At 42.4% G+C, this 11,818-nt stretch overlaps 1 protein-coding gene across 1 annotated transcript in view; it reads right to left on the reverse strand.

The window, feature by feature from the left end:
• The window catches only part of LOC112252776 (tyrosine-protein phosphatase non-receptor type 20-like), an 89,989-nt gene extending 86,688 nt beyond the window's left edge, over positions 1-3,301 (reverse strand). The window contains exon 1 of the mRNA XM_024424356.2: positions 2,938-3,301. Coding sequence (XP_024280124.2) covers positions 2,938-3,160 — 223 coding nt within the window. The 5' untranslated portion in view covers positions 3,161-3,301. The remainder of the gene's footprint in view (positions 1-2,937) is intronic.
• Between the last annotated feature and the right edge of the window lie 8,517 nt (positions 3,302-11,818).

Below are 11,818 nucleotides of genomic sequence, written 5' to 3' on the forward strand. Positions count from 1 at the left end.
TTTCAATTAACAGATGTGCCTTGTTAAAAGTTAATGTGTGGAATTTCTTTCCTTCTTAATGCATTTGAGCCAATCAGTTGTGTTGTGACAAGGTAGAGGTGGTATACAGAACATAACCCTATTTGGTAAAAGACCAAGTCCAGATTATGGCAAGAACAGCTCAAATAATCAAAGATAAACGACAGTCCATCATTACTTTAAAACATGAAGGTCAGTCAATACGGAACATTTCAAGAACTTTGAAAGTTTCTTCAGCTGCAGTCGCAAACACCATCAAGCGCTATGATGAAACTGACTCTCATGAGGACCGCCACAGGAAAGGAAGACCCAGAGTTACCTCTGCTGCAGTGGATTAGTTTATTAGCGTTACCAGCCTCAGAAATTGTAGCCCAAATAAATGCTTGACAGAGTTCAAGTAACAGACACATCTCAACATCAACTGTTCAGAGGGGACTGTGTGAATCAGGTCTTCATGGTCAAATTGCTGCAAAGAAACCACTACTAAAGGACACCAATAAGAAGAAGACTTTCTTGGGCCAAGAAACACAGGCAATGGACATTATACTGGTGGAAATCTGTCCTTGGTCTGATGAGTCCAAATTTGAGCTTATTAGTTCCAATCACCATGTCTTAGTTTTGATGTCTTCACTATTATTGTACAATGTAAAAAAAATTGTAAAAATAAAGAAAAACCCTTGAATGAGTAGGTATGTCCAAACCTTTAACTGGTACTGTATAGAATGCGTGAACATGTAGGCCGAGTAAACATTTGACAAAGAACACAACAACAAAAAACGTAAATCAAGTACTAGTTTGTACTTTGAGACACTTTTCCTTTTTAGGGCTTTTAAGCGCCAACTCCTCTCCTAATGTACCAACATTTTGTGGATTATGTAATTGTAAATACATGAAAGACTGCCACTTAACTAGTGCGGTCAGTTTATAATACTTTGTGAATTAAATTAAAGTATAGTGGCTGGTGGAGCTCTACTTAGGGAGAGTGTGTCCACCGAAAAAACAAAGTGAAATGAGTGGAGGCACCACACATACTTCACGAAGTGTCTGATACCCAACCAGCTCCCTGCCCCCCCGATCCCTGGCATAAAGCCCATCGCCACTCTCACCAATAACCACCATTGGATTTTAGCTATAACGACACACAAGGAATAATAATGGCTTGACAACCTGTCCTAATTTGGCCAGAACTTATTAATTTTACAGCAGGTTTGCAAAATTAAAAAAATTACATTGTAGCATAGATAAATCCTTCTATCTTTCCCAAGCCAAGCTTGTCCTCCCCCCCTTTACACACCCCCACCCAAGCCAAGCCTGTCCCAACCTCCCCTCTTTTTCCACCATCCCCTCTTCTCAGAAACATTTACACGCATTCATACATCCACTTACCTGTCCATTCTCATTCATTCACATACAACATATTTCTTATGCATCCACACACCCATTCTCTCCTGCCTTCCTATACATATTCGCCCTCCCTCACACATCCATTCGTATACACGAGCACACGCGCACCTGGGCGCACACACACCCATCCATAGAACAGTTATTGACATGCACTGAGCATACCAAACATTAGGAACACCTATTGACATGCCCTCAGAACAGCCAGACTCTACAAGGTGTCGAAAGCGTTCCACAGGGATGCTGGCCCATGTTGACTCCAACGCTTCCTACGGTTGTTTCAAGTTAGCTGGATGTCCTTTGGGTGGTGGACCATTCTTGATACACATGGGGAACTTTTGAGTGTGAGAATTCCAGCAGCGTTGCAGTCCGTCTTGACAAACCGGTGCGCCTGGCACCTACTACCATATCCCGTTCAAAGGCACTTAAATATTTTATCTTGCCCATTCACCCTCTGAATGGCACACATACACAATCTATGTCTCAATTGCCTCAAGACGTATTTAACCTGTCTCCGCCCCCTCATCTACAATGATTGAAGTGGATTTAACAGGTGAAATCAATACGGGATCATAGACTGATCAGGGGAAAGCTATGTCATGCTATATTTCCCCCTTTTAATTTTCTTATCAGTGTCCATGTAGCTTGTTGGCATCGGCTACTTCCATCATTACGTCACAGAGATGAACAGTTACTTGGGGAAAGTAGATTATAGATTGTGTTTGGGGAGGGGACAATAATACTGTCACAATGTACGATAAGCACGTCTTAAGTATCACTGTATGTAGCCTGCGTAGATCGCTTCTTCCCACTCCGTCTTCTCAGTGCAGGGGGCTCCACTCTGTCCGTGGAGGTCTCCATTACGCTTAATGTTTGTAGGCCTTCGAGTGGAAAAAGTTTCCACAAGGAAAAGGACAAAGTTGCCCTTTGTCTTTTCCTTCTCTTTTGAAGTAGGCCATGTTCTGTTAGATTCGTGCGGCTGAGGTGTTTTACCAACTGTTTGCTTCACTGCTGTACAAACCTAATCGCTCACACTCTCCCAGTTGCTTCGGGATATATTGATTGGTCACGTTTAGAGGCTTGATTTTAAACTTTTGTCTAGTTTCTACATATAAACCACAGTTTTGTAGGTACAAAACGGAGCTACTCACACACCCTATGCATCCTATCGGTACACGAATGCGCCTCGTAATCGTTTCAAGTACATTAATACGTTTGGACGGTGCTGGTAAGAGGAGAAATGGCCTCTACTTCTGCTTTTTTGCCTCTTATTGATAGTTTTCAGTAACACATTTTCTGCATAAGGAAAATACATCACACTTTATCAGTATTTAGCAGCTACATACTAACTTTATGGGTTATTCCTGCATTCTTACCTGGATGTTGCCATCTTATTTCCTTGTTTACTGTTACTTTCCGGACCATATCCTGTTATTTCAGCACTGTAAACTAAAGTTCTACCAAAAAACTATTTTGTTCCAACCAAACATGATTCAACATTTAACACATGCATTTTACCTGACTTGGTGGAGTCGTTAGAGGACCGTCTGCTCTCCGCTCCAGCCGCGCTGCCCTCACTGTAGTCAGGATACCGATCACGCTTACCTGGTACAACACCAGGTGAAATACCAAGCACAATACCAGGTGAAACCAGGTAGAACACCAGATGAAGACAGTTCATTAATACATAGCAAAAGGTTTTGCAACAGAAGACAAAAACAAGGGTTTCCGTTGGTGCCATGTGAATCAGAGGATGTGAGTGGAGTAGTGGAGCTGGAGAGGAGCAGAATTTGGCTGGAGCGTGGAGCGGATTGAAAAAATATTGGCACGTCTGCTTTCTCTCTCGCTCCAGTCCCGCTCTGCCAAGTGCTCAGAGCATGCTCTGCCAATGCTCTGCCCTGTCACTGTTCTTTTAATTCGCCATACAAGCGCATTCGGAAAGCGTTCAGGCCCCTAGACTTTTTCCACATTTTGTTATGTTACAGCCTTATTCTAAAATGTATTAAATACATTGTTTTCCTCATCAGCAACAAACAATACCCCATAATGACGAAGCGAAAACGAGTTTCAATTTTTTGGCAAATTGATAAACTAAATATAAAAAACATACCTTAATTACATAATTATTCAGACCATTTGCTATGAGACTCGAAACTGAGCTCCGGTTCATCCTGTTTCCATTGATCATCCTTGAGCTGTTTTTACAATTTGATTAGAGTCCTCCAGTGGTAAATTCAATTGATTGGACATGATTTGAAAAGGCACACACCTGTCTATATAAGGTCCCACAGTTGACAGTGCATGTCAGCGCAAAAACCAAGCCATGAGGTTGAAGGAATTTGCCCGTTAGCGCCGAAACAGGATTGTTTCAAGGCACAGATCTGGGGAAGGGTACCAAAAAAATGTCTGCAGCATTGAAGGTCCCATAAACACAGGGGCCTCCATCATTCTTAAATGGAAAAAGTTTGGATCCACCAAACCTTTCCTTAGAGCTGGCCACCCAGCTAAACTGAGCAATTGGGGGAGAAGGGCCTTGGTCAGGGAGGTGACTAAGAACCTGATGGTCACTCGGACAGAGCTCCAGGGTTCCTCTGTGGTGATGGGAGGACCTTCCAGAAGGACAACCATCTGCAGAACTTCACCAATCAGGCCTTTATGGTAGTTGCCAAACTGAAACCACTCCTCAGTAAAAGGCACATGGAAGCCCGCTTTGAGTTTACCAAAAGGCACCTAAAGGACTCTCAGACCAAGAAACAAGATTCTCTGGTCTGATGCAACCAAGATTGAACTCTTTGGCCTGAATGCCAAGCGTCACACCTGGTGGAAACCTGGCACCATCTCTACAGTGAAGCATGGTGGTGGCAGCATCATGCTGTGGAGATGTTTTTCATTGGCAGGGACTGGGAGGAGATGAATGGAGCAAAGTACAGAGGGATACTTGATGGAAACCTGCTCAGGACCTCAGACTGGGGAGGAGTCTTTGTCTTTGAGTGGCCTACCCAGAGCCCGGACTTGAACCCGATCTAACATCGCTGGAGAGATCTGAAAATCGCTGTGCAGCAATGCTCCCCATCCAACCTGACAGAGCTTGAGAAGATCTGCAGAGAATAAATGGGAGAAACTCCTCAAATACAGGTGTGCCAAGCTTGTAGCGTCATACCCAAGAAGACTCGAGGCGGTAAGTACTGAGTAAAGGGTCTGAATACTTATGTAAATGTGATTTAAGTTTTTCATTTGCAAAATATTCAAAAATCCTGTTTTGTGTCATCATTATGGGTTATTGTGTGTAGATTGAGGGGGGGAAAACGATTTAATACATTTTAGAATAAAACTAAAATACGTTTTGGGGGGAAAAGTCAAGGGGTCTGAATACTTTCGGAATGCACTGTATTCTGTTGTATTTATTTAGCCTACCTAACCCATCACTGATGCACAGAGATGCCGACATGAGTCGACCAAGATATTGGTCACACAGCCTGTGTAATTGACAGCAAGACAAGGAATGAGCCCATGCAGCAACACCTTTTGATTTTTATAGGCTAATGTAAAAATTTGAAAGAGTTCATGTTTGAAAAAGTGGAAAAATAGTCTATCAACTGTAAAACATGAGCACTACAGAGCCACAGTTACAACTGAAGTATCTGATCATCAATAGATTAGAGAAAAAGCTGGTTGTTTTTCAACACAGTGGTCACATACAGTAGGGAGAACAAGTATTTGATACCCTGCCGATTTTGCAGGTTTTCCTACTTACAAAGCATGTAGAGGTCTGTCATTTTTATCATAGGTACACTTCAACTGTGAGAGACGGAATCTAAAACAAAAATCCAGAAAAATCACATTGTATGATTTTTAAGTAATTAATTTGCATTTTATTACATGACATAAGTATTTGATACATCAGAAAAGCAGACCTTAATATTTGGTACAGAAACCTTTGTTTGCAATTACAGAGATCATATGTTTCCTGTAGTTCTTGACCAGATGTGCACACACTGCAGCAGGGATTTTGGCCCACTCCTCCTCCAGGTTTCGGGGCTGTCGCTGGGCAATAAGGACTTTCAGCTCCCTCCAAAGATTTTCTATTGGGTTCAGGTCTGGAGACTGGCTAGGCCACTCCAGGACCTTGGGATGCTTCTTACGGAGCCAGTCCTTAGTTGCCCTGGCTGTGTGTTTCGGGTCGTTGTCATGCTGGAAGACCCAGCCACGACCCATCTTCAATCCTCTTACTGAGGGAAGGAGGTTGTTGGCCAAGATCTCGCGATACATGGGCCCCATCTATCCTCCCCTCAATACGGTGTAGTCGTCCTGTCCCCTTTGCAGAAAAGCATCCCCAAAGAATGAAGTTTCCACCTCCATGCTTCACGGTTGGGATGGTGTTCTTGGGGTTGTACTCATCCTTCTTCTTCCTCCAAACACGGCGAGTGGAGTTTAGACCAAAAAGCTTGATTTTTGTCTCATCAGACCACATGACCTTCTCCCATTCCTCCTCTGGATCATCCAGATGGTCATTGGCAAACTTCAGACGGGCCTGGACATGCGCTGGCTTGAGCAGGGGGACCTTGCGTGCGCTGCAGGATTTTAATCCATGACAGCGTACTGTGTTACTAATGGTTTTCTTGAGACTGTGGTCCCAGCTCTCTTCAGGTCATTGACCAGGTCCTGTCGTGTAGTTCTGGGCTGATCCCTCACCTTCCTCATGATCATTGATGCCCCACGAGGTGAGATCTTGCATGGAGCCCCAGACTGAGGGTGATTGACCGTCATCTTGAACTTCTTCCATTTTCTAATAATTGCGCCAACAGTTGTTGCATTCTCACCAAGCTGCTTGCCTATTGTCCTGTAGGCCATCCCAGCCTTGTGCAGGTCTGCAATTTTATCCCTGATGTCGTTACACAGCTTTCTGCTCTTGGCCATTGTGGAGAGGTTGGAGTCTGTTTGATTGAGTGTGTGGACAGGTGTCTTTTATACAGGTAACGAGTTCAAACAGGTGCAGTTAATACAGGTAATGAGTGTAGAACAGGGATTCTTAAAGAAAAACTAACAGGTCTGTGAGAGCCGGAATTCTTACTAGTTGGTAGGTGATCAAATACTTATGTCATGCAATAAAATGCAAATTAATTACTTAAAAATCATACAATGTGATTTTCTGGATGTTTGTTTTAGATTCCGTCTCTCACAGTTGAAGTGTACCTATGATAAAAGTGACAGACCTCTACATGCTTTGTAAGTAGGAAAACCTGCAAAATCGGCAGTGTATCAAATACTCGTTCTCCTCACTGTATCATCAGGTAGGTCCTTATTTAATAGCCTACGACATGTTGGCAATGTTGAAGCTTCTTACCTTGCCTGATGACTCAAACTGAATTATTCCGCTGCTCTATTGTTCGCTACATACTGTACTGAAATCTGAGACTTCCATCATTGAAGTAGTTTGAGGTGATGTCAAAATGAGTGGTATTGAACAAAACAAAGTAATCAGCAATTGTATCATTTCTAACCATTGAGAGTATCAAGGCGCATGACTAATTTTCAAAACACTGTTTTACCCATGTGTGTTCCTGCTCAGGCCCATCCCATCGGTTTCTGGGACAGACCAGAACAGTTAGAATGTCTTTGTATTCTAAAAATCATTGGGGAGGTGCTCAGATCCAGACTCAAAGGCCTGTATCTCATGGCGAGGAGGGGTGTGTGGGGGTCTAATTAGGGGGGATTTTATGGGATGTACTGTTTCCAGTTTTTCGCTAGTTATAACTACGAGTGCATCAAAAGTAATGTAACAGTATTTATCCTGTAAAAAATAAACATCTGTCTTCTAAACTAAAGCTAGAGCTGTTTTTACCAGGGGCGCAACTTTCACCGGCGACGGGGAGGAACATGACCCCCCCCCCCCTAACTTTCTGAATTTGCATGTTTGTCCCCCCTCCAGTTTTATCTTTGCACTGTGTTACAAAACGTGGCTTCAATGTGCTTTAGGACCATGCGAATGTCTCAGAGCGGTTAGGTAGGATGGTTTCCAGTTTTAGCCAGCTTGATTTAGGAGCACACCGACATCACAGAGCATGCCAACAGGCTGTGTGAAGGCAACACTTCTGTAAAAGCTGCCGTATAGGACCAGCACGGGAGAGATGAACACATGCAGCTGCTGACTGTGTTGCACTTTTTCTCCAAGTTGTAAAAACAAGCAGAGCAGAAACTGGCTATTCTTTAGTTGCACTGATCTGGCTGGCAAGGTAACTGCTGTTTGACAGAAATAAAGTGCTGAGCTAGTAGTGTAACTGAAATGTTACGTTATCTAATGTTTTATCCCCTCTCGACTGAAATAAATGAACTACTAGCAGCTACTTAGCAAGCTAGTAGCTACCACAGCCAGTTCAGCTCTAGCTAGCCTCTACCTAGCGTATCTGTCAGGTAGCAGCTGTTGTGTGTATGGAAATGCTTTGTTTAGTCCAATTTCAACAGAAGTCCATTTGATGATGTACCATTAGCCGTTGGCTAACTTTAGCTATTATTTTTGCCTCAATCACACTAGACCTGAATCAAAAAAATGAAACCAGCGGCCAAACGATTGAAGACCAATATTCAGACTTTTTTTCAGCACAATGTAGGTTTTATTAGTCAGTATAGCAATGTACCTTTATTGAGCTGTGTTTCCTGAGCTAATTCCCTACTTTCACACTGACATGGTAAAAACGGCTCTACAGGCTTCGCTGTCATGGTGCACAGTCAGTACACAACACTATGCTCATCATGTCCCTGCAGACAGCCAGGGAAGACCAGTCAACAGAGGTCAGGTGGATTTTGCAGGATATTATAACAAGGGTTTCATCAGGGTCAAGTAGCCAGGGAAGATGAGTCTGATGGAGCTGAGGTGAATACTTGCAGATACAACACTTTATTTTCTCTCTGCAGCAAACACTGGACAAGCAAGAAGATTTGAAGATTATTTCAAGGCCGTCTGACAAACCTCTAAAGTTGATTTTCAAACTGTATCAAGGGTTGATAGAGGCATTTCCCGATGACCCAAAACATGTCAAACAAAAATGACCTGGGAGATATTTTTGCATTATTAGATGACGCTTACCCAACACACTTCATGTGAAAAAAATGTTATAACCAGCCACATCTAGATAAGTGGATGGGTCACTATTGTCTAGACATGTACACATGTTCATGAAATACAATAGATGGCCGTAATCTCCTCCAGACACACCTGGCTAATTTGATGGGTCATTTCATAATCTGGCCTAAGTGGAGTCTTTTGTTTAGACATTTAGCTAGCTAGGTAGCTAACTAGCTAAATAATGAACCAGCATGATCCCAACTCATACTACTACCAATACAAACATTGTCATAGCTGTAGTATGAATCTGCAGGCAGCTAACGCTAACAAATTGCAAATGGCAAATTGCAAATTGCAAATGGCTTTCTGATTAGAATAATATTACCTCACAAATCATGCACATAACATTAGCTAATGAGCCAGCAAGCGAACGTTTTCTAGCTAACTAACAGTATGCTTTAGCTTACACTAAAAAAATACTTTATGACTAAATGTGAAACTTAGAATTGAAAATGTAGCTAGACTCTTACCCATATACATGGATGGATGAATGCCTCAAGGCAGACTGAAACCAATTAACTCCATTTTGTTTGTAGCTACATCTTGTTTGGCTAGTGTTGTCAAGTCACTCCGGTTCACACTGACCATGGCATGTGCAGAAAGTCACTTTTCCAACTGATCTGTCAATAGAGCCTGCTAAATTCAGGGCATCAATGTTGTGGAGAAAAGGAGCAAAACTTTTGTTCTCGATGGCTAAAGTTAAATCTTTCAAAAAATGACGTGGTAGAAAGGACTGTCAACACATACTGAAAAGCTCACGTTATAGACAGAAGCATGCTACATGGCAGAACATTCCAAACTCATCTCCCAGCATGTCCAGCCCAACCATTATCTCAGCCAATCATGGCTAGTGGGAAGGTTCCTGGCTTTTTCTGTGGATAAACCAACTAGGCTTGTAATTTAACAGATGGATTTGTATTTATAGATGGAAAACAAGTTTGTTATTAAGAAACATGAAAGTTCACATGTTCCGGAAGGCATTTCAAATGGCGCTCCTGTGAAGTAGTGGCGTGCGACATATGCCTAGTTTCCTGAAATTAGTCACATATTTAGTGACGATCTCTTACCTAGCTTGATGGCTGGGCATTTTTGCTTACCTTATGTTGTTCTTAATAGAGAATGCTAAAAGTGCTATGGGTCATATTATATTGTGTAGAAATGCAGGTAATGAGCTTTAGATGCCCCCAAACTTGGTGGGGGTCCTCCCATTTTATGTCCCCCTGTCACGACTCCTTACAGGACCTTACACCCCCCCCCCATTTTAAAACCAAAGATCCCTTTTCTATCACGTAAATGTGATGCTAGCTAGGCAAATGTTTGAAAAGCTAGATAGCTAAATATTATAGCTAGAAAAGCTTAGCTTGACAATGTATAGAATGTACAGTTGAAGTTGGAAGTTTACATACACTAAGGTTGGAGTCATTAAAACTTGTTTTTCAACCACTCCACACATTTCTTGTTAACGAACTATAGTTTTGGCAAGTCGGTTAGGACATCTACTTTGTGCATGACACAAGTAATTTTTCCAACAAATGTTTACAGACAGATTATTTCACTTTCATTCACTGTATCACAATTCCAGTGGGTCAGAAGTTTACATATACTAATTTGACTGTGCCCTTAAACAGCTTGGAAAATTCCAGAAAATGATGTCATGGCTTTAGAAGCTTCTGATGGGCTAGTTGACATCATTTGAGTCAATTGGAGGTGTACCTGTGGATGTATTTCAAGGCCTACCTTCAATCTCAGTCCCTCTTTGGTTGACATGATGGGAAAATCAAAAGAAGTCAGCCATGACCTCAGAAAAACATTGTAGACCTCCACAAGTCTGATTCCTCCTTGGGAGCAAACGCCTGAAGGTACCACGTTCATCTGTACACGCAAGTATATACACCATGAGACCACGCAGCCGTCATACCGCTCAGGAAGGAGACGCGTTCTGTCTCCTAGAGATGAATGTACTTTGGTGCGAAAAGTACAAATCAATCCCAGAACAACAGCAAAGGACCTTGTGAAGTTGCTGGAGGTAACGGGTACAAAGGTATCTATATCCACAGTAAAACGAGTCCTATATCGACATAACCTGAAAGGCAGCTCAGCAAGGAAGAAGCCACTGCTCCAAAACCGCCATAAAAAATCCTGACTATGATTTGAAACTGCACATGGGGACAAAGATCATACTTTTTGGAGAAATGTCCTCTGGTCTGATGAACAAAAATAGAACTGTTTGGCCATAATGACCATTGTTGTGTTTGGAGGAAAAAGGGGGAGGCTTGCAAGCCGAAGAACACCATACCAACAGTGAAGCATGCGGGGGTGGCAGCATCATGTTGTGGGGGTGCTTTACTGCCAGAGGGACTGGGGCACTTCACAAAATAGATGGCATCATGAGGCGGGAAAATAGTGGATATATTGAAGCAACATCTCAAGACATCAGTCATGAAGTTAAAGCTTGGTCGCAAATGGGTCTTCCAAATGGACAATGACCCCAAGCATACTTCCAAAGTTGTGGCAAAATGGCTTAAGGACAACAACGTCAAGGAATTGGAGTGGCCATCACAAAACCCTGACCTCAATCCTATAGAAAATGTCTGGTCAGAACTGAAAAAGCATGCACGAACAAGGAGGCCTACAAACCTGACTCACTTACACCAGCTCTGTCAGAAGGAATGGGCCAAAATCCACCCAACTTATTGTGGGAAGCTTGTGGAAGGCTACCCGATACATTTTTACCCAAGTTAAACAATTTAAAGGCAATGCTAACAAATACTAATTGAGTGCATGTAAGCTTCTGACCTACTGGGAATGTGATGAAAGAAATAAAAGCTGCAATAAATCATTCTCTCTGCTATTATTCTGACATTTCACATTCTTAAAATAAAGTGGTGATCCTAACTGACGTAAAACAGGGAATTTTTACTCGGATTAAATATCAGGAATTGTGAAAAACTGAGTTTAAATGTAGTTGGATAAGGTCTATGTAAACGTCCGACAACTGTATGTGTGTATATATATATATATTTTTTTAAATCGGTATCAGCTTTTTTTGGTCCTCCAAAAATCGGTATTGGTATCGACATTGAAAAATCATAATCGTTCGACCTCTAATCCAGAGCATCCCAAACGTGCTCAATGGGTGACATGTCTGAGTATGCAGGCCATGGAAGTACTGGGACATTTTCAGCTACCAGGGGCTGTGCATTATCATGCTGAAACATGAGGTGATGGCAGTGGATGAATGGCATAGCAATGGGCCTCAGGATCTTGTCACGGTAG

This window comes from Oncorhynchus tshawytscha, linkage group LG06 (assembly GCF_018296145.1).
Source record: "Oncorhynchus tshawytscha isolate Ot180627B linkage group LG06, Otsh_v2.0, whole genome shotgun sequence".
NCBI lineage: Eukaryota > Metazoa > Chordata > Actinopteri > Salmoniformes > Salmonidae > Oncorhynchus > Oncorhynchus tshawytscha.